The 27478-nt window shown below is 42.6% G+C and overlaps 1 protein-coding gene across 1 annotated transcript in view; it reads left to right on the top strand.

Moving 5' to 3' along the window:
• Positions 1-27478, top strand: part of LOC135217450 (uncharacterized) — a 60106-nt gene continuing 32628 nt past the window's right edge. Inside the window, exon 1 of the mRNA XM_064253321.1 lies at positions 1-230. Coding sequence (XP_064109391.1) covers positions 109-230 — 122 coding nt within the window. The 5' untranslated portion in view covers positions 1-108. The remainder of the gene's footprint in view (positions 231-27478) is intronic.

Below are 27478 nucleotides of genomic sequence, written 5' to 3'. Positions count from 1 at the left end.
CTACTGCTAGGCTGAGTTGATGAGTTACTGAATTTCAAATGTTACAGTTAGGACTTGGTGACCGCCAGTTTATTTGAAGCTGCACTTTGTTCTCAATTTTCAATCGTCATGGCCAACAAAGGACTGAAGATTGATCCATCAGAAGGAACAAGATTACGAACCCTCAAGGAATCCATCAATAACAGTGTCGAGAAAATCTTAGGAGGATATAAAGCATCCGTTTATGCTAAGTAAGAGTTGCTACTTTTAGACTACAATCTCATGTCAAGTCAAGCCAATTTGCTGTTTCAACGTACAACACCATACAAACAAACACAAGTTAGACCAATTTGTTGTTTCAGTGTAAGCTGGATACCACTTTTTATTGGAATGCGACTCTAATAGGTAGTGTAGTAGGGTAAACAGCCTAGTGGACTGGCCAACTCATCGACTTATCGCGGTTTTGGCCACCCTCCGAAAAAGTACTTTAACACGTCCTGACACCGGAGATGGTCATCAGTCTCAGTAAAAGAGAGAGAGAGAATGTACATGATCCTTAGATGGCAACACACACTCCCCCTCTGGATTTGACAGTTGTTGGACCCCAGCCAACTCAGCTGGCTACTGTCCAAAAACAAGACGCAGGGTAAAATGCATTTTCTTTCATTCTTACATAATTCTTTTTATTTATAAACTAAAATCTTGCTAATTCACTTTAGTATTTTCTTTAATGAATTTATATTATTGCTGTTTACATTAATATTGATATTTGAAAATTGGTAAGTCATCATCCAAAAAACATACATCTCTTTAACCCTCTTACGCCGATTGGACGTATTAAACGTCGAGTCAAAATGTCTCCCGTATGCCGATTGGACGTATCATACGTCGGCTCAAAAAAGTTTTTTTAAAAATTCGCGGAAAAATACTTATAGGCCTACCAGCCGAAAACTTTTGTATCACGCGCCTTGGGGGATGCTGGGAGTTCACGGATCAAGGCGTTGTTTTGTTTACAATCGCTACGCAGGCGCGCAAGCGCGAATTTCTTTCTTATCGCACTAAAAAGTATCAGTGACACATCTCGGAAATTATTTCGTCACTTTGACATAATTATTGCACCATTTTAAATTATCCTTTACATGAAGGATTATATATGAAAATGTGCGCAATTTTATGCACAATACAACTAAAAAATACTCATGATTGTAGCTTTTATCAATTTTGAAATATTTTCATATAAATAACGATAAGTGCAAAAATTTCAACCTTCGGTCAACTTTGACTCTACAGAAAAGGTCGAGAAACGCAATTGTAAGCTAAAATTCTTATATTATAGTAATATTCAATCATTTGCCTTCATTTTGCAACAAATTGGACGTCTCTAGCACAATATTTCGATTTATGGTGAATTTATGAAAAAACTTTTTCCTTACGTTCGTGCGATAACTCTTCCGATAAATTTTTTCGTGCGATTGTCCTAATGTTTGCACCCTTTTAAATTTGCCGTTACATAAAGTTTTATATATGGAAATGTGCGCAATTCTATGCACAATACAACAAAAAACAACCCATGGTTGTAGCTTTTATCAGTTTTGAAATATTTTCATATAAATAACGTTAAGTGCAAAAATTTCAACTTTCGGTCAACTTTGACTCTACCGAAATGGTCGAAAAACGCAATTGTAAGCTAAAACTCTTATATTCTAGTAATATTCAATCATTTACCTTCATTTTGCAACGACTTGGAAGTCTCTAGCACAATATTTCGATTTATGGTGAATTTATGAAAAAAAAAATTACGTTCGCGCGGTAACTCCTCCGAAAAAATCATAATTTTTTTGTGCGATTGTTGAAATGTTTGTACCATTTAAAATTAGCTGTTACATAAAGTTTTATATATGAAAATGTGCGCAATTTCATGTAGAATACAACTAAAAATGATTGAAGGTTGTAGCTTTTCTCTTTTTTCGAAATATTTGCATATAAATCACGATAAATTGAAAAAAAACCACGTTCGGTCAAATTTGACTCTACCGAAATAGTTGAAAAACGCAATTGTAAGCTAAAACTCTTACGGCCTAGTAATATTCCGTCATTTTTGTTCATTTTGAAACAAATTTGAAGTCTCTAAAACAATATTGTGATTTATGGTGAATTTTTGAAAAATATATTTACCTTCACTCCGCGCGCCGATTCGGGGCCGCAAGTCTCCGAAATACGTACATGGCATTATCCTAATATTTGCTCCTTTTCATATTAGCCTTTTTATAGAGTTTCATATATCAAAATGTGCGCAAATTCATGAAGAATACAATAAAAAATAATTGAAGGTTGTAGCTTTTTCAATCTTCGAAATATGTGCATATGAAAAAATATATATATTAAAATTTCGACATTCGGTCAAATTTAACTCGTCCGAAATGGTCGAAATCTGCAATTCTAATCTAAAACTCTTACAGTATCGTAATATTCAATCATTTGTCTTAATTTTGAAACAAATTGGAAGTCTCTAGAACAATATTGTGATTTACGGTGAATTTTTGAAAAAAATATTTTTTTGCGTCCGCGCGTTACGAATTCGTACATCATTTTGTGATAATATTTTTCCGGTGTTGCTTTTATTGTTTTACAATGTATTATATATCAAAATGATTGCAATTTAGTGTACAATACAACGCAAAAAAAAGTAACTGGTTAGCTTTGACCGTTTTCTGCACAGCGTGATTTGAATACAATTATGTATGAATTTTTTTTTTTCGCTACCATATATCGCATTATTTACATATGATAATGATATTACTTTTCATTTCTGATGGTTGCATTCTAAACTTCAGGCAATGACAAAAAAAGGAGCCAAAAATGAACTCTTAATCTTCAAAAGTACGCGCGCTATAATTTTTTGAAAAAATTATTTTTTCCACTTCCGCGCTCACTCCAAACCAGGCCCGGCATACGGGAGACGTTTTGATTTTTAGGGCTCCGGCGTAAGAGGGTTAAGAGAGAGAGATTATCATAGTATTTGTAAAATACTTTCACATATGATTTTTGTAATTACAGTTATTACCTATTATTATTATTAGGGTAAAATATCACAGCAGGCCAAGCAGGCCACCTACAATCAACGCTAGCCACCCTCCGAAAAAGTACATTATAACACGTCCTGACACCGGAGATGGGCATCAGTCGCGACTTCTTGTTGGTGAAAAACGGAGCTAAAGACCTCTACTCTCCTTTCGAAGTAAGTATTTTCTCCAAAGTTAGAAATTAAGGCCAAATTTTAAGATTTAAACAGAGGGTACTGAAAAGGGTGGCTACGGCAGTGGAAATCTCACCAAAACGCTTTAGAAATTTTTACTTACAACTAAAAATGTTTCGAAGATTGACGCTATCTTGATGTTTATGGAGTCGCTTGTGTCAACAAACTTCCCATTTCATGTACTAAATCTGCACACCACTTGTACCCATAGACGCTGGGGCACTTTCATCACAACAATCGTAAACCCACCTCTTACCAGCACTTATTCGTACTTATTCAAGGGGACTACGGCATTCTTTGCGGCGTTTTGCGCTCTTCAATTGTTTATCAGTGTTGTCAATTGGTATGTGTTTACCCTCCAAACTAGGTATAAGACTTACACAAAACCGGGGAAATAAGTGAAATATATCACAATATGTTGACGAAACTTCAGTCTTTTAAATGGTATGCTTAGAGTTGCAATTGTATTCATGTTTCACCAATTAAATATCGAGTGAATAAGACCCGTCCACCGTGATGAGGGTTGGCCTTTCGTGATATTCTACCCTATTATTATTATTATTATTATTATCATATGAAAATATTAATAAACATATATTATACATACATGTACCATAAAAATCTCTCATCTCAGTAAGAGAGAGAGAGAGAGACGTGGAGTTCGAAAGAACTAAAATCTTACTAATTCACTGCAGTATTTTCTTTATTGAAGTGATTGCTCTTTACATTAATATTAATATTTGAAAATTAGTAAATCATTTATCATACAAAAAGCATACATCTCTGTAAGAGAGAGAGAGAGAATTATTAATTATTACATGATATCATTTAATCTTATTAAACTTACTAATACAGTATTGATCAATATTAATATTTTAAAATTAGTAAATCATTTTTGTATCATATAAATGTATTTAGGCATGAAAAGAACATCAAAATACACTAATTAGTGATTATTTATCGTCTGAAAATCCCGCGAATAGGCGAATTCGCCGCAAATAATGGGTAGATATGGTCCAGAGAAAAATCCGCAAATCCGGAGAACGCGATAATAGGGGGGCCAACTGTATACTACAAATAGATACGCTAATTTCACTTATTTCCCCGGTTTTGTGTAAGTCTCATACTCAGTTTGGAGGGTAAACATATACCAATTGACAACACTGATAAACAATTGAAGAGCACAAATTGCCGCAAAGAATGCTGTAGTCCCCTTGAATAAGTGCTGGTTAGAGGTCAGGGTTTCAATTGTTGTGATGAAAGTGCCCCAGCGTCTATGGGTATAAGTGGTGTGCGGATTTAGCACAGGAAATGGGAAGTTTATTGACACAAGCGACTCCGCAAACATCGAGATGGCGTCAATCTTCTAAATATTTCAAGTTGTAAGTAAAAATTTTGAAAGTGTTTTGGTGAAATTTGCACTGCTTGGCCACCCTTTTCACTACCCTCTGTTTAAAGCTTTAAATTTGGCCTTAATTTCTAACTTTGGAGAAAATACTTACAGTGGAACCTTGACATACGAATTTAATTTGTTCCGTTACCATCGTTGTCTATCAAAACAGTTGTATCTCAAAGCATTTTTTCCCATTTAAAATAATGTAATATGTATTAATCCGTTCTAGCGCTATGAAACCACACCAAAACACAGCTAAATTACATATAATATATACAATTTATACACAAATAAACGAGTAATAACACACATAATGATAAAATATCATAGTAATGTGATAAAGGATAATAAATGTTAATAAAATCAGCCAATTCCTTCTCCTTAATCCATAGTAAAAGTATTGTCTGTGGTTAGACCGGCCAGCCACACGATTGCCGCCATATTGGATTTCAAAACTGCCTTGAAAACATATTTTACGTTCGTATGGGGTTTTCATATATCACAATATGTTAACGAAACTTCAATCTTTTGAATGGTATGCTTAAAGTTGTAATTGTATTCTTGTTTCACCAATTAAATGTCGAGTGAATAAGGCCTGGCCATCATGATGACGATGGATCGTCCGTGATTGTTTACCCTATTTTCTCCAAAGTTAGAAATTAAGGCCATATTTTAAGATTTAAACAGAGAGTAATGAAAAGTGTGGCCAATGCAGTGCACACTACTCCAAAACGCTTTGAAAGTTTTTACATACAACTCCAAATATTTCGAAGATTGACGCCATCTCGATGTTTGCAGAGTAGCTTGTCAACAAACTTCCCATCTCCAGTGCTAAATCCGCACACCACTTGTACCCATAGATGCTGGGGCACTTTCATCACAACAATCTTAAACCCGACCTCTAACCAGTATTTATTCGTACTTATTCAAGGGGACTATGGCATTCTTTGCGGCGTTTTGCGCTCTTAAATTGTTTATCAGTGTTGTCAATTGGTAGTGTTTACCCTCCAAACTGGGTATAAGACTTACACAAAACCAGGGAAATAGCAAAGTGAAATTAGCGTTTCTATTTGTAGTATATATACATATTACAGCAATTTTATCATTACTGCATTACTATGACAACTAGAATTCATGGAAACTTTGTAAATGCATCGGCGTATATGTGAAGCTCCACTACATTGGCAACGATGAGCCTTTTTGCCGTTGTCTACTCGTACTTCAGAAATATTTGTAATTTTTCGGGGCTAATTTAGTTGCAAAAAAGGGGGAATAAACATGAATTAAATAAACATTTTGAAGTAAAGTTAAACTAAATAATGGGTAAAGTAAACAATTAAGGGAATAAAGCTTTGCACCTCATGAAGAGTGTAGTCGTCTGCTGCTCGTAACTGTGTTTGTGGAGTGAGTGCTCCGGAACCAGGAACAGCAGGTTTAGGTGCAATTTGGAGTGAATTAAGACCAAAATGTGTATAATTACAATCAAATAAGCACTGTGGAGTTTCAGTTGTGATAAAAGTAAGGATAAAACCACTGATTATAAGGTAAAAATGAATTCAGTTCAAACCGTGACCCCTGGAATAAAAAGTTTCATACTTTCACTAATATAGGCAACAAAATGTTGTTTTATTGTGCTGATTACAACTGCAATCTTGATTAAGATCAATAAACGTTACATATACGCTAACATTGTTCAAATGAGTGCTGAGAAGGCTGGGAAAGATGCTGGATTGTTTGTGGTTAGAAAGGCCAGCCACACGATTGCCGCCATATTGGATTTCAAAACCCCCTTGGAAACATATTTTACGAAGAGCTCACATCTTATTTTAGTACGTATGGGGCTTTCATATATCACATTATGTTGACGAAACTTCAATCTTTTGAATGATATGCTTAAAGTTGTAATTGTATTCTTGTTTCATCAATTAAATATCGGGTGAATAGGGCCTGGCCAGAGCAATGACGATGGATCGTCTGTGGTTGTTTACCCTAGCACCTATTTAGCTACCTAGTATATGACATTTAAGGAAGTGTTCTTGTTATTGCGCTGACAGTTTTTTATGCCCATGTGTGTGTTTTGTGTTGGATCTGATAGTAGCTGCTACTAACAGAAAAAGATTAGGTTAATCAGATTAAGACTTCTAAGGTAACAATACCAGCCCCCACCCCCATAGCTAATACGGCAAAATTATGACCAGTAAACACCCCTAGGCTAATATGTTACATAACACAAGTTCTCGCAACAACACTATCTGTCGGATACATAACTGGAAAATTGAAAACCGGCTTTCGGTTCCATAGCCACAGCGTACTACCTGTATTTTTAGGTAGCTACCTAATTATCTTTTAGTAGTGATTTCTAGTCAGTATCATAGCCCCTGCAGAGTAGGAGTCTAGTTCTTTTTTAAATGTACATTCTTCTTGTTTGGTCTTCATTTCAAGCAGTATTTTTTGTACCTGTAGTCGTGGTACACAATGTTTAAATGCTTTCTCACTTGACTTCAATTTGTTCTAGTTTTAAATAATAGTAGGTAGCCTAGCTATGTGCTTCACTTGTATGTCTGATCATAATATTCATTTCAGGTCTAAAGAAGCTTAAGCAGTTTCTCAGATATGTTGGTTCACCATATTATAGTGCTTTAAAGACTAAGAAGTATTTTGTATTCTATTCTTGCTTTTACAGGGAGCCAGTATAAACTTCATTTCATACATTCAACTTACCTGTCAGATATATACATAGCTATCGACTCCGTCGTTCCCGACAGAATTTCAAATTTCGCGGCACTCGCTACAGGTAGGTCAGGTGATCTACCGCCCTGCTCTGGGTGGCAGGGCTAGGAACTATTCCCGTTTTCTAATCATAATCTCTCTGTCGCGGCTGTATCAACATTGTGTTACTTCCTCCTGACTAGAATTCGTTTTTTTCGCAAAGCTTTTGATCATCTCTCGCTGATATTTGGTGACGTACTTGGATCGTGTTTGGCATTCGCTATCGTGGACTGTTTTTTTGGACTTGGTTTTTGGATTTGTGAATATGTCTGATTCTAGTGTTAGTTTCAGAGTGTGTGTGAATGAGGGCTGTAAGGTGAGGATTCCGAAAGCTTCGGTAGATCCTCACACTAGTTGTAGGGGTAGAATGGTTGAATGTTCGATTGAGAATACGTGTAATGAGTGTGAGAATCTGAATGCACAAGAGTGGAAGAATCTAACTTCTTACTTGAAGAAGTTAGAGAGAGATAGAGAGAGGAAGGCGGCTTATAAAACCCGCAGTATGACTGCCTCTCATGATTTACTGTCTAGCTCTGTAGCTTCTTCTATGATGATAATAACCATTCTGTTTCAGCCCGTTCACATCTTGCTAATCCCTCTAGTTCTGCTTCGGAAATAGCAGAACTTAGAGCTTCCCTTCAGAAAATGCAGGAAAAAGTCGCAGCATTGGAAGGTAAGGAAAAGTGAATGTGGCAGTGATATTAGTGTCCCCAGTGTAGTGGAGGGGGCGTCTGGTCGTCTCTGCGACGCTCCCAGGCCTAGACCTCTTCCAAGCTCCCTGGCCCGGAGGAGAAGGAAAGTCGAAAGCAGTACGGGGGTTGTGGAGAATCCCCAACGATCAGGTCGTCCCTTCGGCAGAATCGATCGTATCGACTGCCAAAGACCGCTATAGGAAAAGCATCCTTCGAGAGTGCTTTTCGTCGTCGAGTTCGCCTTCGCCGAGAAGAGGATGGAAGGAGTCGAATCTTTCCCGTCCTTTGAAGAGGAGTAAGAAAGAGCACGAGCTCAATTCGAGTCCCGAGCGCTTCTCAGAAGGAGGAGCACCTTCGGTAATAAAGAGGGCGAGAATACAGTCAGGACTCTGGGTCTGGAAGAGATCCTAGAGCGCATTCCAGATCTCCCTCTCTAATGCGGAAGATTCCTCAACCGGAAAATTTTGAAAATTTTGAAGAATATGCAAGAGCAATTAGCCTTGTTAGTAGGAACTACGTTATAAGGAGCCTACTCGTAAGAAGGATGATAGGCTTCCTATTAAAAGATCTAAATACCTATCTCCTGCCAGGGCGCGACGCATCCTTCAGGGGAGTTGTCGCACAGGCGGCCATCTCTGGGGGGGGCGGTGCGCTAGACAGGAGAGAGGTAAGAAAGGAAGCTACTCCTGTCAAAGAGTAGGGCGCCAACCAGAAGCCAGACTCCGAGTAGGCGCCAACGAGCCAGACTACAAGATTCACGATCTTCAATCAAGCGCCAAGAGTTACCTGAAGAGGAAGATCCTGTTAAGGAGTTAAGAGCACTTGTGAGACGGAAAGCGCCTACTAAACATCAGACGCATGCTAAGGATCAAGAGTATTCGGAACGGCGTACTCCTACAAGACACCAGGAGTCGTCGGGCCTAGATACTCCTCCCAGGGTGCCCAGGAGTAATTCTGAACTGAAATACTCCTCTCAGGGACCGCCAGGAGTATTCGGAAGCTTATACTCCCTCTCAGGGCGCCAAGGAGTTACTCTGCCACCTTAATACTTCCTACCCAGGCGCCAGGAGTATTTCGGAACCTTCAAATACTACTAGCCACCATAGCCAGGAGTATTCTGAACAAAATGCGCCTTCTAAAATACCATGGAGTTATTCGAGGCGCCGTTGACCTGCCAGGTCTGCCAGGAGTATTCCAGGCGCGTTCTCTCCTCCCAGGCGCCAGGAAGTTATTCCGAAGCTTATACTCCTCCCAAGGCGCCAGGAGTATTCGGAACTTAATACTCCTACCCACGGTGCCAGGATATTTCTGAACAAAAGCGCCTGATAAAAGCCAAGGAGTATTCGAGGCGCTTTTACAGCGCCTGCCAGGCGCCAGGAGTATTCAGGCTGCTCGTTACTTCCTCCGCCATGGCCTCCATGGAGTAGTTTCGAAGCTAATACTCCTCCCAGGCGCCAGGAGTACTCGGAACTTAATACTCCTACAACGCGCCAGGAGGATTCTAAACAAAATGCGCCACTACTGAAAGCCAGGAGTATCGAGGCGCTTTGCGCCTGCCAGGCGCCAGGAGTATTCCAAGCACGTTACTCCTCCCAGGCGAGATACTCCTACTGTACACCAGGCGCATTCCTCGGAAGAACCTGACACTCGTAAGAGAGTAAGAGAAGAGTCAGAGAAAGAAGAGAACCTTCTCCTTCCGAGCCTATCAACCCAGAAGATGCCTCGGAGGACGAAATGAAGGAAGGATCTTCTAATTTATAAAGTTCTTTCGTCCCTTTTGTTGGAGGAATATGGAGACTCTTTGACGCCAGCTGCTCCCCCTTCGCCACGCTCGCAGTTTTCAAGCACGAAAACACTCAAGTCTTCCTCTTTCCTTAAAATGAAGCCTGCCATTTCTATGAGGAGAGCTCTACAATCTCTTGACTCCTGGTTCAAGAAGAAGAAGGAGTTAGGAAGGACGGTCTTTTGTATGCCTCCCGCTAAACTTACAGGGAGGAGAGGAATTTGGTATGAAACGGGAGAGGATATGGGACTATCTCTGTCCGTGTCAGCTGAGTCAGACTTCTCGAGTTTGTGGATTCGTCGAGAAGGCACGCCTTGAATGCAGCGAAGGTTACATGGGGGCTTTCGGAAACGGATCACCTCATCAAGGGACTTTTTCATACTTTAGAAGTTTTTAACTTCTTAGATTGGTCCCTTGGGGTTCTGGCCAAGAAATCTCAAGAAAATGAACAACTCGACCCAGAAACCCTGAATTGCATCCTCGCCTGTATTGATAAGGCTGTTCAGGATGGATCGGCTGAGGTATGCTCCCTATATGGTGCAGGAGTTTTAAAGAAAAGGGCGGTGCACAGTGCTTTCCTCACGAAGGCCGTCTCTCATTCACAGAGAGCCGCATTATTGTTTGCGCCTCTCTCTGAAAACCTTTTTCCCTCACAGTTGGTGAAGGACATCGCGCATTCTCTGACGGAAAAGGCCACCCAGGATCTCCTTAGACAATCCTCAAGGAAGAATAGGCCTGTGGCTAGTGAGGAAAAGAAAGTGGCTCGCCCAGCTCAGAAACAGCCCTTTCGAGGAGGTCTTCCAACTAGACCGATCGCCAGAAGGAAGTCAACCGATAAGAGGGGCAGGTCTTCCTTCCGTTCCTTTAAGAAAGGGAAGTGAAAATTCTGTCCTCCAGACACCCGTAGGAGCCAGGCTACATTATTTTGCGAAAGCCTGGGAAGACATAGGAGCCAACACTTGGACGATGTCGATTATCAAGAAGGGGTATCGCATCCCTATTCAAGGACATTCCTCCCTTGACAACATCTCCGAGGGAATTGTCCGCCAGATACAGGGACCCTATTCTGAGGGATACTCTTCGTCAGATGGTGGAACAGATGTGGAACAAAAGAGCAATAGAACTTGTGCTGGATTGCAACTCCCCGGGGTTTTGGGGTTTTTACCAATCGCTTTGTTTCTTTGTAACAAAAGCCTCGGGGGGATGGAGACCGGTACTGGACGTAAGTGCGCTGAACAAATTCGTCGAACAACAGAAGTTCAGCATGGAAACGTCTGCCTCAGTCCTTGCAGCACTGCGGCAAGGGGATTGGATGGTGTCCTTAGACCTTCAGGACGCATACTTCCACATCCCGATCCACCATTCGTCGAGGTAAAGTACCTTCGATTTATGTTCGAAGGACGAAATTATCAGTTCAGGGCCCTGTGTTTCGGCCTGTCCACGGCTCCTCAAGTCTTCACAGACGTGATGAAAAATGTAGCAAGGCACTTACATTTGAAAGGGATAAATGTCTCCCTGTACCTGGACGACTGGCTCATCAGAGCCAGGTCTCAAAAGCAGTGTTTGGAGGACCTGCGAACAACACTGGAATTGACAAAGTCTTTGGGATTGATCGTGAACCTCGAGAAGTCTCAGATGATCCCCAGCCAGAACGTGGTTTATCTGGGGATTCAGATGGATTCTCGGGGTTTTCGAGTTTTTCCATCTCAAGAGAGAATAAAGAAAGGCTGTGCCACAGTATCGAACTTTCTAGGGAAGGAGCGCACTTCAGCGAGGGAATGGCTGAGCCTTCTGGGAACCCTTTCCTCGCTCGACCAGTTCTTTCTCCTAGGAAATTAGTACATCTTCGAACCGCTTCAGTTCTTCTAAGAAGTTGGAGTTGGAAGACAGGTCAGCTCTCGGACACGTTTCCAATCTCGGAAGAGATAAAACATCATTTGAAGTGGTGGTTGGTTCCATTAAAGGAAAACAAAGGAGTGTCCCTGCAAGTACGGAACCCAAGCCTGACATTGTTTTCAGACGCCTCGGAGGCGGGCTGGGGTGCAACATTGGGACCCAGAGAAGTGTCAGGCACCTGGTCGGCAGAACAGGTGTCATGGCACATAAATTGCAAAGAGCTCTTAGCGATTCACCTAGCACTAAAGAGCTTCGAACACTTAGTCAGAGGAAAAGTCGTGCAGATAAATTCAGACAATACGACAGCTCTGGCTTATGTCAAGAAGCAAGGAGGGACGCACTCTTTTGCTCTGTACGAGCTGGCACGGGATCACTGATTTGGGCGAACCAAAGGAAGGTAATTCTCCTAACAAGGTTGTTCAAGGGGAGGGAGAATGTGAGAGCGGACAGATTGAGCAGGAGATTCCAGGTCCTTCCCACAGAGTGGACCTCCACTCAGAAGTCTGTCAGAGCCTTGGCTCCTTTGGGGGAAGCCTCAAATAGATCTTTTCGCCACGTTCCTCTCAAACGGATAAATACATTTTGTGCCCTGGTGGAGGATCCCCGGGCTTATGCACAGACGCCTTTCTCCTGGACTGGTCAGAATAGACCCGTTTACGCTTTTCCCCCGTTCAAGATACTGGGGGAAGTAGTCAGAAAATTCGTGGCATCCGAAGGAACCAAGATGACTCTGATCGCTCCGTATTGGCCAGCTCAAATTTGGTTCACAGAGGTGATGGAATGGACAGTGGACTTCCCAGATCTCTTCCAAACAGAATAGATCTGCTCAAACAACCCCACTTCGAGAGGTACCATCAAATCTACCCTCTCTTGCTCTGACTGCCTTTCGACTATCGAAAGACTTGTCAGAGCGAGAGGGTTTTCTCGCCAGGCAGCAAACGCAATTGCTAGAGCCCGCAGATCATCTACGAGGCGAGTGTACCAATCGAAGTGGGAAGTTTTCAGAAACTGGTGTAGGTCGAAGAAGCTGTCCTCTTCCAGTACCTCTGGTGACCGAAATTGCAGATTTCCTTCGTTTCTTAGACAAAAGTCGCATCTCTCAGTACCAACTATTAAGGGGTACAGGAGTATGCTCTCAGCAGTCTTTAGAAACAGGATTAGATCTAACGAATGATAAGGATTTGCACGACCTCATTCGTTCATTCGAAACATCTAAATCACTTGTGACCTAAGGTTCCAAGCTGGAACTTAGATGTGGTTCTTAAATTTCTTTCATCAGATGAATTCGAACCACTTCACACTGCTTCGTTCCGTAATATCACTAGAAAATGTTGTTTCTGATCTCTCTTGCAACGGCAAAAAGAATCAGTGAGTTGCACGCCTTGAATCAAGAGTTGGCTTCAAAGGAGACTCCGCAATTTGTTCATTTCAGTCCCTTTTTCTGGCCAAAAATGAAAACCCTTCAAATCCCTGGCCCAGGAGCTTCGAAGTGAAAGGACTTTCTAGTTTGGTGGGCAGAGAGGCAGAAAGATCCCTTTGCCCAGTTAGAGCTCTAAAATTTTATCTGGACAGGAAGAAGCAGTTGGGGGGTTCGCAGAAAGGTCTTTGGTGCTCAGTGAAAGACCCCAAGAGAGCAATGTCCAAGAACGCTTTAGCCTCTTTGTTAGAAGTGTTAATCACGGAAGCTCATAAGAAGTGTCCAGATTGATTCTTTTAATCTTCTAAGAGTGGGAGCCCACGAAGTTAGAGCATCGCAACTTCGGTGGCGTTCCAAAGAAATATGTCACTAAAGAACATTTTGGACACAACTTATTGGAGATGCAACTCTGTGTTTGCATCCCATTATTTAAAAGACGTGCGAGTTACGTATGATAAATGTTTTTCGTTAGGTCCGTTTGTGTCAGCACAAACGGTTCTGGGTAAAGGAGAAAAGCACCAATCCTTAAAATTATGTACGTAACCCTCTTGTTCGGATGTGTTCTCGGGTTTCGGTGTATGGGAGTGTCAGTTGTCGCACAGGCGGCCTTCACTTCTCTTCATTTGAAAATCGAGTGACATCTGACTATTAGAGGGGTACAAAAATTTTGTTATTTTTGTATGTTTGAGTTTCGAGTTTGTGGTTGTTTGCAAAGAGTTTTGGGGATAACTCTAGGCAAAATCTTAGAACATAACACGGGTTAGGATCGGGTGATCGGGATTGGTTGTGTGCTCCTTAAATTAGTGCGTGTTGTCATATAAGCGGATGTGCTCCCCATTGACAAACGCCAGTTAGGATTCTGTCGAGTAAGTGGAAGAGACCCCATCGACAGATCCACAAGAACTCTTGGCCACAGATCACTATCTCGCTAAGGCTCTTGAGATGAAGCAGACTCCTGGGCAGTAGCCACGAAGTCTTCCATCTAAAAAGGTAGGAACTAAGGTTTATTAATACCTACAACATATGTTGTTTACCTGTCTAGTCAGTTAGTTAGCTGTCTCTTGCCCTCCACCAAAGGGTGTCAATCAGCTATGTATATATCTGACAGGTAAGTTGAATGTATGAAAATGACATTGTTATAGATACAATAAAGTTTCATACATACTTACCTGGCAGATATATACAAGGTTGAATCACCCACCCAGCCTCCCCGCAGGAGACAGGTGGAAGAGAGATTATGATTAGAAAACGGGAATAGTTCCTAGCCCTGCCACCCAGAGCAGGGCGGTAGATCACCTGACCTACCTGTAGCGAGTGCCGCGAAATTTGAAATTCTGTCGGGAACGACGGAGTCGATAGCTATGTATATATCTGCCAGGTAGGTATTGTATGAAACTTTATTTGTTATCATAAAATTAACAATTTTTGTCATTTTGAAAAAAATAACGAACTGCATATTGGTAAGGCAGCCGTATCCCTGATTGCGATAGATATTGGTACAGCTGTGAATTGCGCATGCGCAAACCCTTGTTTACTGCCTCAGGCATATCAGTGACATCAAGGAATGACGACCTAGCAACGTGAACCGTGTAATAAAGGGATTTTGACGAAGGAAAAATCTATTTCTGGGGAAAGACCTGTGTTGCCCGGTGAAAAGTTTCCTGCTTTGCCTTTTCTAGTATAAATATGTTCTAAATATACTAGAGAAAAAGCTAGCATGGTATGCTGAGGTTACTACCCTCGCGCGAGCACCCTAAGGATGTCGTGTATAAAGTACAAGGTGAGTGGAAGCCACTATTCACAGGTCTTCTGCTAATTAGAGATTCCCTTTCCAAAATCCCCCTCTAAAGGTGGGCCTTTACATCGGCAACACTTCCTCTCTCGCCGCCGCTACCCCGCTTTGCCACGACCCGAGCGCTTCTTCCATTCCTGTTTTTAGACTACGTAATGCGTGATAGTGTGATAATTTCGCTCAGTTTAATCAGTGATTTTTGGTACAATCCTACAATGGCCATGTCGGATATTGCTTCTGCATCAAAGTTGAGTACCCCAATTACGTTTTCCTTAAGCCATAAGCTTGGATATTTCCGATTTTAGCCGTTCTGGCCTGTAAATACAAGTACGGGTACGGGCAAATCACCGCCATTTCATAAACATGAGCGAATATGCACATAGTCTTAGGTACACATTTTAACTTTTGAAATGGATTACAGATGTAATTTTATAATAATAAAAGTACTTAATTGCATTCATATTATTATTTTATAGCATGACCAGTCCGATCGCGCTCATGACATGCACGGGGGGTGAGCGGAAGGCTATGCGAGTTCTCTTGCCTTGTGCGGCTCCCCTTACGTGGATACTACCCCCCCCCCCCCCCCCACATCTCTGGGGCGCGTTTGTGCTCGTCTTGTTATATATACAATATTTTAGTAGATGATGTGCATAGGCTTTCAGTAGCTTAGTTTGTGGGTCAGAGAGAGTAGGTTTATTAAACACTGCCTCTCTTCCCAATGTAAGTAGCACGAATTATTTCCCTTTTGAAAATAAATAGTTTCATTTATATCAGTTAATTCACTAAGAAGGTAGATGAGTTGCCCATCAGTTCATCTAGAAAACTAAGAGGTAGTTAACTGCCATTATCAATTACCGGTATACCTCATTAAAGGAATCACATTGTAAGTTTTTTCCTCCTGGCCAGTCTGAATCGAATAAGTTCGAGTTTTCTGCAGCAGTCAGTAGTGCATCCAATATGCGAAACATGCTGAATTGGATGATTACGTACGATTGATTAGGCCGTTTACCAGAGGATCGACTTTGGTAGTTTTCCTTATTACCATGAATACAGCAGAGCATGATTTCTGTGTACTTCAAGTCTTTGCATCTCCTCTTCGGAGCTCTTTTCAGGACTGATTCGAACGTTTGTGACCAGATTACGATTTCTGGAAGTTTGACTCTTCGTAGATGTCTATTGCTTTTTTCAGCTCGTTGAAACCTGAAAACATCTGTTTTTCGGCGAAAACTGATGTATTATTACATGGTTCATAGGAGATTCAAAGAAGATTTGAAGTACATAGATAGATTGGTTTAGTTTTATTTTTCATGTTTATAGTCAAAATCTAAGTATATGTTTAAGCATTACAGGCAGTCCCCGGGTTACGACGGGGGTTCCATTCTTGAGATGCGTCGTAAGCCAGAACATCATAAAAAATCCTAAGAAAACCTTACTTTTAATGCTTTGGGTGCTTTGAAAACTCTGTAAATTGCATTCTTATTGCATTTTTCATCCCAAAAACCTTCAAAAATTTATTATTTTGCATTTTTGGTGTCATATTTCTTGTGCCAGATGAGCATTGTAGGCGTCATAACCCTGGAAATAATGTCTGATGAATATAATTGAGAAGCGCCTTAACCTCGGAACGTCGCAAGCCAAAACCGTCGTAACCCGGGGACTGCCTATATTATGGTTTTTTTATTTTCATTTACTGTCAAAATATTTGTTTTGGTGCTTTGTTGATGACAGTATGGTGCTTCACTTTGACATTTTGAATTGAACATGTTCAGCGAAACAATTCAGTTCGACTATTATTACTACCGTTGCTGATCTTCTAGTGCCGTACCTATAGCTCTTAGCAACAGTGTACGGCAACTGCTGCATGATTAGCAAACTGCCGTACCTACAGCAAGTCAATAATGCAATACGGCAACACTACAGAATCTGACGCACCCCCACTACACTATGGTATTTGTATGGCAGGAGGTGTGAAATAGACGTATGTGCAATTCTCTCCCATACCAATATCTATCGCAATCAGGGATACGGCTGCCGTACCAATATCCTGTGCCAAAAAAGGGATTTTGACGTAAGGAAAAATCTATTTCTGGGCGATTGGCTCGTGTCGCCAGCGAAATATCCTTTAATCTATTATTTCTAGGGTAAATGTACTAACACATACCAGAGAATAAATAAATAAAGAAAAAAGGTCAGTATAACTGACTCGCTCACTCTCCCAGAGAGTGTCGGTATGAACACTATGGCGAGTGAGACCACTACCACGAGCCAAATGCCAATAGAATTCTCCCACTACAAAATCCCCCAAGAGGAGAGCCGACCCACAGAGTGGGCAGCACCTACTACTACTACTCCATCCCATGCTGCCGACTGCTGCGCCTCTGGTGGCCATCCTGAAGTTAGCAGACAATCTTGGCGATGGGATGGGTAGGGCGGGATTTCGCTGGCGACACGAGCCAATCGCCCAGAAATAGATTTTTCCTTACGTCAAAATCCCTTTTCTGGGCTCAGCTCGTGTCGCTGCGCGAAATCGTACCAGAGAAATAGCACAAGATTGTAGAGAAATTTAACAAAACATAAAAGGTCTCAAATAAAACAAGAAAAATAAAAATAAAAATAAATCAATATAATTGCTAATAAAGATACATATACACAGGTTGATACAAAAAATAGAAATATTACTTAATTTAGACTTAATTCTAATAATATTTCTTAACTTAAGGTAATATACATATATACAGGAGAAATGTATCATATATGTACAAAAATGGTATCTGTGTAAAGCAATGTATCAAAACATTCTAAAGCAATTAACATAAAAGTTGAATAAAACAAATTCAACAATAATAAAATATAAAGGAATGTATATGACTTAATATACAAAACCCGTAATCATTATAATAAGATGTATCTCCTAGCATATAATGGAGATGACATCCACGAGATCAATAACCATCATCAAATGTGAGTGTCCCTAGCAAAAAAATAAGGGACACCCACTACATCATCATAAAAGCAGCTAAGACACAAGGTGACCGTAAATGACAAGGCAGGAATAGACGAAACTGTTAGGTGAGGCAGGTAGAAAGGATGGACTGGATCTCCTATTAAGGATTAGTCAGAGTCAGGGAAACTATGTTCCCCGCTGCAACTGCTGAAAATTTTAGAGCTTCCAAGGACTTTAAGTAATGACGTTTGAACACTGTCGGCGATTTCCATCCAGTATACTTTTTCAACTCATCGAAGTTCATATGTTGGAAATAGTTAATTGAGGTGGCTACTGCCCTGACATCATGTGCTTTTGGGAAAGAGTCAGGATTGGCTTGTTTAATGAAGTACAGGATTTGTTGCCTGATGCCTTTAATAGATAAAGTGCCACCTTTTCTCTCTTAAAGAGAGGACCCGATGAGGATGAGGAGGTCCTAGATAGAAAGGCTCGTAAGGCTGAAACTGGGCAAAGAGATACATCTTGTGGAAGGGGTAGTACCTTCCATGGTTCCCACCTCATCAAAGGATCTTCATTCTTAGCTATCAAAAGCTACGTTCCGGAGAAAGTAGCACTTCCCCTGTGGGAAGGAACTGAATATGATCCGGATCCCTGGATAAAGCCGACAGTTCTGAAATTCTAGCTCTTGAGGCCAAGCTTAATAAAAATAGGGTTTTTCTTAAGAGCATTATAAACGAGCATGTGTCATTATTGGTTTCTGAAGCCAGCTTTAGAACATCGTTTAAGAACCATGATACTGACGTAGGCCTTAACTCAGAAGGTCTAAGTCTAGCACACGCCTTAGGAATAGACGAGAAGTAGGAATCTGTCAAGTCTATGTTGAACCCAAATTGAAAAATCTTTTTCAAGGCTGACTTGTTTGTCGTTATTGTGCTAGCTGCTAAGCCTTTTTCAAATAAGGATCTGAAAAAGGATATAGCTGAATTGATTGTCATGATCCTAAATATCTGATTCTTTCAGGAAGGGTTTGCTAACTTTTTGACAGCAGCATCATACCTGTCTCAAAGTTGAATCTCTTTATCGGATTCAAGAAGAGAATATTCTGAGGGTCAATATTCGCATCCCTTTTCGCTGCAAACTTCATGAAATCCATAAAGTTAGGGTTTTGAGAATCCCTGAGGAAGCGAACACAGTCTTCGTTTGTACTGACTGGGAGAGCCTGGGATTGGGGATTCGAAGAGGGCGAAGACCCAGTTCCAGAATGAGAGGGTACCAATTGCTCTTCGGCCAGTCTGGGGCTACTAGAGCCACTTGACCCTTGAATGTCCTGAGTTTGTTTAACACTTTCATGAGAAGATTCACTGGAGGAAAGACATAAATCTTCTCCCAGTTGTTCCAGTCTAGAGCCAGGGCGTCCGTGGCATAGGCCAGAGGGTCCAGGTTGGGGGCCACATAACACGGGAGTTTGTGGTTCGCTTGAGATGCGAAGAGATCCACCTGTAGACCTGGCACTCTCTGAAGAATCCATTGGAACGAACTGTTGTCCAGTGACCATTCCGACTAGAGGTACTGATCGGGATAGAGCATCTGCTATGACGTTTCTCACTCCAGCTATATGAGTGGAGGAGAGATGCCAACTGAACTTGTCCGCCAGGGAGAAGATGGCTACCATGACATGATTTAGATGACGTGACTTGGAGCCTCCTCTGTTTACACAATGTACTACCACTGCGCTGTCCAGGACTAGCTTTATGTGGGAGTACTTTGGCGGACGTAACCTTTTTAGAGTCAGAACACTGCCATTGCCTCCAGTACGTTTATATGGAACTGACGGAACTGAGGTGACCACGTTCCTTGAACCTTCTTGAACTGGGAATATCCTCCCCAACCGCTTAATGAAGCGTCTGTGTGGATGGTGAACCTGGAGGAGGAAACTGAAGGGCACTGACACCGACAAGTTCTTGACTTTCGCCCACGGCCGGAGTCGATTCTTTAGATCAGAGGGACTGAGGACAATTTGTCCCTGGACCTGACATTTGCTCGTGAGCGCCAGATTCTGGTTAGGTCTTTCAGTTTGGCTTTCATTAGGATGTTCGTCACTGATGCAAACTGGAGAGAACCCAGGATCCTTTCCTGAGATCTTCTTGACGCCAGTTTGTGACTCAGAAATTGCTTGACTGACTTCGCTATTTCCTTCCTCTTGGATGATGGAATCGACAGAGTATGGGAGGATAGATTCCATTGAATGCCTAGCCACTGAAAGTTTGACTCTGGAGTGGAGTCTTGACTTGGTCCTGTTTATCTGAAGCCTAGATATTCCAGGAACTGAATCACTTTCAGTGTTGCTCTGTTGCATTCCTCGACTGTTGAAGCCCAGATCAACCAATCGTCGAGATACGCTACTACCATAATCCCTTGCGACGAGTTGTTGAACTATACTTCCCGCCAGCTTCGTAAACACCCTGGGGATGCTTACGTTGAGCCCGAAAGGAACTACCTTGAAGGAGAATGTCTGGTCTCCTATCTTGAAGCCAGATACGGACGGAAGTGTCTTGCAATAGGGATATGATAGTAAGCGTCTGTAAGATCGATAGAGGTGGTGACGGCCCCACGGGGAAGTAAGGTCCGTACCTGCGAGATCGTGAGCATCTTGAACTTGTCGCAGCGAATGGTTAAAGGTTTAAGCGGGACAAGTCTAAAGATTACCCCTTCCTTTTTTGTGAGCCCTTTACTTTGGCTCGCTGAACAAGCCGTCCTTGAAATTTTGTTCAACCTTTTGACTCTCGCTATAGCTCCTTTCTGAAGGAGATCCTCCGCATACTCCGTCAGTTCCTTGGAAGGAAGTTGGCGGAAAGGTCTGGATGGGGGTGGGTTCGTTAACCAGCTCCAAACCCAGGCCTTTTGACACAATGCTGTGAGCCCACTTGCTGAAGTTCCACCGGTGGCGAAAGTGAAACAGCCTCCCTCCTACCTGAAATTCCTCATTGGTTCTGGTAGCCTCCCGGCCTCCTCTGAAATGTTTTCCCCTATTAAAGGGACCTCCCGATCCTCTCCCACGAAAGGATCGCTTACCTCTGCCTCCCTTACCCGAGCGGTCATACTTCTGTGAAGCTTGACTCTCGAAGGATTGATTGTAAGCTGGAGAGAGGGCGTAAGAGGTGGAGGGCTGAGGCTGAGGGAGATAACATAAATAGGCTGTGATTGAGCCTTTGAGGTGGAAGGTTGGGCTGTTTGCACTAAGGGAACAGTCGGAACTTGCTGAGAAAAGCGTGGCTGCTTTTTCTGATAGGGCTGGAAACATCTGGGTTTCCTTTGACCCTTACCTCTAGCTGCTAGATCTTGCCGCCTCTTGGCCGTAGACCCCAACGGTCCTTAAGGCTCTGGTTCAACCTCGTAGCCTCTGATTGGACCTCCTTCACCATCGCTTCTGGGAAGAGGTCTGCTCCCCAGATGCTCGACGCAAGTAACCTATTCGGCTCGTGCCGAATAGTTGCTTCTTGTAGGACATGCTTCCTACAATTCGTCCTAGCAGTGGCAAACTCAAACATATCTGACTGTACCGTTTGAGTCAGAGATTTGGTCATAAGTTTGAAGAGCGGTTCTGAGCCATAGGCTATGGTAGCCACCTCGGTCATAGCCATGGAATTAATAGATCTGGCTAACCGCGATTTGGCGTCAAATTCAGCCTGAATAAGGCTATCTGGAAGCCTAGGTAACTTTTCACCAAACTGCTCCATAGCACAGTCCGGTTTGAGTTTGCCAGCTGAGAAGGTGTTAGGTAAGTCTTCCCACAATTCTCCGGCTGAAGGAAGTAACGGAGATGTAGGATCTGCTTCCTTCAGTTGAGGCATGGGGTCCCCCTTCTGGGCCGCTGGAATGGTAGACGTCGCGATCTTTGTCAGGAAAGGGAGCGGGGTACTCTCATCCATCGTAAAGATCGTAAACGGACTCTTGAAAGGTTGGATTTTCGTATTGGAACAATCCATGTCCTCTAGACACCTGAGCCATTCTCTCTGAGCCTGGTCACGTGAATAGAGGACTGTCTCCTTTGGAACTTTATCATCCCGAGTCATGGCTTGAGGCGGTGAGCCTTGCGTAGCCTATGAACGGAGGCTGAAGGTCTTCCGGTAGAACTCGAAGTCCTCGATCCTCCGAGTTCCACATTCCGGGATAGAAATGAGTCCGTCTTGGAAGGGGGCGTATGACGCTTACTCCTCCAAGGGTTGTTCATCGAGAACGGAGGTAGAGAGTCATACGGGGGAAGCTGGGCTCCACCTGTATTGAAAGGTGGAGGAGAGGCTAGAGGAGCTTGGCTCAGTCCGGCTATAATGCTGTCTTGGGAAGTAATCCTATCCGACAACCGAGAGATCATCTGTTCCATGCTACTTTTCAGAGACCCAACCAGGTCGCCCACCTGTTGTAACAGACCAGCATGGAGTCCAAAGCCGGAGCTGCTGCGGGGAGGGGAGGGGTGGCTCTGAATTGGAACCAAGGGTAGCGGAACTGACGACTCTGCCGGAGTGTGAGATCTCTCTCTGGAGGATTTACTCCTCGAGGACTTAGAGCCGGACCCAAATAAGCTTTATATCTCTCTGCTCCGGGATTCCTAGCCGGAGACTTACGAGAGGAAGATGACGCCGAAGCGTCTTCTTAGACGACGACGACGTCTTTGTCAAGGATTTCACTGCTTGAGACCCTTGACCTTGGGTCTAACTGAAGCGTCAGGAGGAGTATATAATTCGTCACCCGTAAAGCCTTGGAAGGATGGAGAGGTTGCAGGAGTAGAAGAAACAGTTTCACCCAAGGGTATCCCTTGGGTGTCCACCTTACCTACCTCGACCAACAGGTCGTCTACACCTACCATAGGTTCTACATTAATATCCAACATCGCGACTTCCGAGGAGATGTCCTGGCCTTGGTCAGTCAATGAGGCAGCCAGCTGTTGCTGGATGAAGGCGATAGTCGGGGCCGCCTCTACTGGATCGACGTATCCTGTCGCCTTGCCTCCGGGGAAGATTAGTACCGCCAACCTTTTCTCCAGGATGTAGGGCATACCCTTGGCGGCGTTCTTCCCGAAACCGCCGACCCAGGCCCGCAGGGTTGCCAGTGCGGTATCCCTCACGGCCGGCGCCTGGAAGAGAGGGTATTGATTAGATTTAAGAATAACTTAAAACTAAAACTAAAACTAACTTAAAGCATAACTTAAAATTATAGGGGCTATAAGGCCCCTTGAATTTACCTTAAGTTAGAGAGATGATGTAAAACTTAAGCACTAAAACAGATGAGACCAGCTACCGGAGATGGTATACTTACCCCGTTCCTAAAAGCTGGCTCACCAGATCGTAACATGTGGTACACGTCTCATGGTACCAGACCTGGATGTCCCCGTGCGGAGTCACGCAGGAAGCATGGACCAGGCAAACTTCGTGTCCCACATGGGTCCTGAAGTGTGGCGGCGCATCCCGGATGCTCACAGTTGGTGGTCTGTAAGTGGAAAGACACATGAGTATCTTAAAGAATATCACTTACAGGCTAAAGGACAGAAGAACTCCGTTGCATGCCGGAGCTCGGAAAAAATTCGGGCATAGCCCCTCCCTTAATCGCCTGAATAGGCTATAAACCCCGGAGGTATCCGGTGAAACATGAAGGGAGGGGGAATGGTTTAAGGTACTTAAGATAAACTTAATAGTTTAACATAATAGATCTTAAACCTAAAAGCTCGAACGTACCGGACTAAGTCCAGTTGCGTGGCGAGTGTATAACTCAGTGAAACGGAGAGGTTAGAAGTGACCGACTGTATGTTCCGGTCCACCCCGTGGGGTAGACTAGCCCAACCTTTCCGCTGGATGCCAGGTCTCCGGTGGTAAAGGAGCCCTAGTAAGGTGGGAAAGAGCAAGGGGCATACAGACTCGGGCTAGTAACGGAGCGACGGAGTAGTAACGGAGGGGGGGAAAGGCCAGTCCCCCCCCTCCCCCCATTACAACCGACCGGACCGAGACGCCGGAGAGGTCGAGTCCAGTCTGGGTCTGTCCCGTCCCTCTACCCCTCCGCCTGGGGGGAGAGAGGGAGGCAGGCTCGGGTATGCGGAGCGAGCATGGGCAGGCCTAGCCACCCCCCCCGACCCTATGGAAGAGCGGGAGGGGGGCAAGGTGACTGGACAGGCGTCTGGCCTGCCTCGTGATCACATAGTGACCACGGGGCGATAAGAACAACAACTAAGGCCTAGAACATAACCAACTGATCAGAGAGATGCTATCGGGAAGCACGAGCTGAAAAGCGGTAACATAAAGGCCCAATGGGCCATGACCTAGGCTAAGCGAGCCAGACGCCTAACAAACCTAACAATATCACATAAATATACAATATGAATAACAAAATGAAAGAAAGAAAACAAAATAGTAGGAGAAAAAATCCAGGAGTGTACGACTAACCCGAAGGCAAGTCTACCACTCAAAGCTAGCCGAGGCCGATACTAAGAGCCGTTGGCTAGGGTCTGGATGGAAGAGCCTACATAAGGTAAAAGACATGCATGCATGACAAAACCGTGTAGACCTTACCCTAAACAAAGCGGATAATAAAAATAGAGCGTACCAAAGCCAGGGGAAGTTCTAGGTATGGGCGACCCAGAACGGACCCACCACGAGGCAGAACCATGCTGCCATGCTTCCGACCTGGAGACCGTATTTATACCTAAAAAACGGCAAATACGTGCTCAGGGCCGGAAAAAACCAAATAGCAATAAACATTGAGTACTTAACTTAGCTGCTGCGATGGCTGCACGCTCCATGGTAATAAAATCCAAAGGAAAGGGCACAAAAACACAGAGAAGAAAATGGCACGTGTGTCTCGTGTGCGCTAACCTGAAAAGGATGACCCCAGAGGCCCAGCAGTCCGGCAGATGGGATGGAGTAGTAGTAGTAGGTGCTGCCCACTCTGTGGGTCGGCTCTCCTCTTGGGGATTTTGTAGTGGGAGAATTCTATTGGCATTTGGCTCGTGGTAGTGGTCTCACTCGCCATAGTGTTCATACCGACACTCTCTGGGAGAGTGAGCGAGTCAGTTATACTGACCTTTTTTCTTTATTTATTTATTCTCTGGTATGTGTTAGTACATTTACCCTAGAAATAATAGATTAAAGGATATTTCGCGCAGCGACACGAGCTGAGCCCAGAAAATAAATAATAATATGTACAGTTTTTCATTTACAATACTAAACTAGTGGGATCCATGGCACCATTAGGTAAGTGGGACCCAGGAGGAGGGAGGATGAACATACATTACATAAGTAATTTGTGGTTAAAAGAAGAATTCAATTAATTAATTCAAATACTCTGAAAGCCTGATAATTTTCCTGTGTCCCTGCAACCCATCAAAATTGATCTCACGACTCATAGTTTGAGAACCACTGATCTAGGGCACTCTTAATCCATGACCGGAGGGGTTTGGCTTTCAGTTTTATGATACTTGGCGTTTGAATCTCAAATAAGACCTACTAAAGGTATATTGATTATAATTTCCTGCATAAAACTTTAATAGTATGGGGTGAATGTAGAACAAAGGGACAAGTTATGCAAATATAAACAAACCTAACCTTTCCTAGAATGCCAGGTCTTGACCTAACCAGAACTTACCTGCGTAACCTCACTCAGGGCACCATCCTCTGACCTGGCTGGGGCTTTGCCCCCCTCTGGACCCCCTAAGTAACACTACTACTAAACATCTGATACAATGGACTTAGTTTCCATTTGAAGGTTTTCCCATTATTCTACAGACTAATATACTTCAAATTAAGACGCTTTCCAAAATCATCAAGGACTCAGGTTTTTAAGGATGGTTTATTGAATGAAAAACAGGCTTGTCTCTGTCTTTAGCTTCTCAATGCAACTGATAAATAGCTCTTGTCAGTTAAATGTTTACTGTTTCCTGCTGAAACTATCCAGATGCATTCCTTCACCTGGGTGCCTAAAAATGCATTAAAGGGACTTTCCATTGTCTTGCAGCTTTGGGTTTAGGTCATTAAATGAGACTGTTTACAATAAATAATTACAAGGTTTTGTATCTTCTGGTAATGAAAATGGAATGGACATTTTAGTGGAAAAATAATAAATTTTAGGGCAAATCTATATAGGAATTCTTTAAGAATTATAATTCAATACAATTTAAATACCTTGAATTACAGTATGTAGATTTGACATTACAGTATTAGTCTGCTGTAGCTCTGCTCAGCCACCTGATTTTGGTTTTCCTGTACTACCAGCCACATTAGCATGAAAATTGAAAGTGAAACAAAGATGGTAGACTTTTGGGTAAAAATAGATTTGTGATAGATTTTAAGTATGATTTACATATTAAGCATATTGATGAGACTTGAGGGCAGAACAGAACACTCGCCCTTTACAAACTGAGCAAAAATGCCTAGCAATGGTTTTCTTTGCTCGATATGACATTTTTTTTTGGTAACATCAAGTATTTAGCATATATTTATACCTAGAAATGAGTGCTATGGGGACATTTCACTGGGCGACACAGGTCTTCCCCTAGAAATAGATTTTTCCTTCGTCAAAATCCCTTTTTAAGATAAAGAGTTGATTTTTATCATATGTTTAGAAATACAAAGAAATAAAAAACAAACATTGATATCATGAGTAAAAGTCAGCAGTATGGAATTACAAAATGTTTTTACTTTTAATTATAAAAAAACAACTTAAATCAGATAAGAGAGCTATCCATTTTCTGTTTACAGTGTAAAAGTAGGAAAAATTACTATTCCATTGATATGAAGTTCGTTACTAGGCTTTTAGTTCCTGCAATAATAGACTTTCACTTATCCCTTTCTAAGGTAATCTGGCTAAAGTCTGGGCTTTCTCTTCCCTTATAGGTATTTCCAAGTTCTTCAGGAACTTGGTCTGAGCTCCTAGGGGAGTATACAATCAAGAGACATGTTGCTCAAGATTGTTTTCTTGCTAGAACCTCAGTACTGGAGGAGATCCCACTCATTCTTGTCCATTCCTTAGTTCACAATGAACACTGAGAACCTGTCAGTACCTAACAAGGTAAATATTTTTCAAACCCATATCTTAGTGTCTTTTTAGGTGAAGACCAAATGATACGTTACATTATGTCCAGTAACACTTGTATTTGGGCTTTGTGAAGTCACCAAGCAGGCATACGAGTCATCAGGCAAGGGGTATACGTAGCTCTGTACCTTGGGTGAGGGCTCACAAAGTAAAGGGCATTATTAAATTTTTAGCACTCAGGAAGAACTTTTTGGTGTCAAAAATACTGAGACCAAATGTTTGGCATCTCCAAGCCACCTTTACCTCCTTCTATCAGAAGGACATTACCCATAAATACAGTATACGTACTCAGATTTTTTCGCCATAGGACTTGTAGTGGCTGTCCAGCATGTTTAGCTGCCAGAATTCTATTGAGGTTAATGATTGTGAAAGGCTGAAGGAAAGAAAGATGACTGGTATTTACTCTTCTTCTACCAGCAACCAACAACTGCTATCTTAATGGGTGGGCCAGATGCAAGTTAGCTACTTAGTAGTGCTCC

The sequence above is a fragment of the Macrobrachium nipponense genome, chromosome 7 (genome assembly GCF_015104395.2).
Source record: "Macrobrachium nipponense isolate FS-2020 chromosome 7, ASM1510439v2, whole genome shotgun sequence".
Classification (NCBI taxonomy): Eukaryota; Metazoa; Arthropoda; class Malacostraca; order Decapoda; family Palaemonidae; genus Macrobrachium; species Macrobrachium nipponense.
Note: the sequence above shows the minus strand (reverse complement) of the source record. Positions and strands in the feature narration are given on the sequence as shown.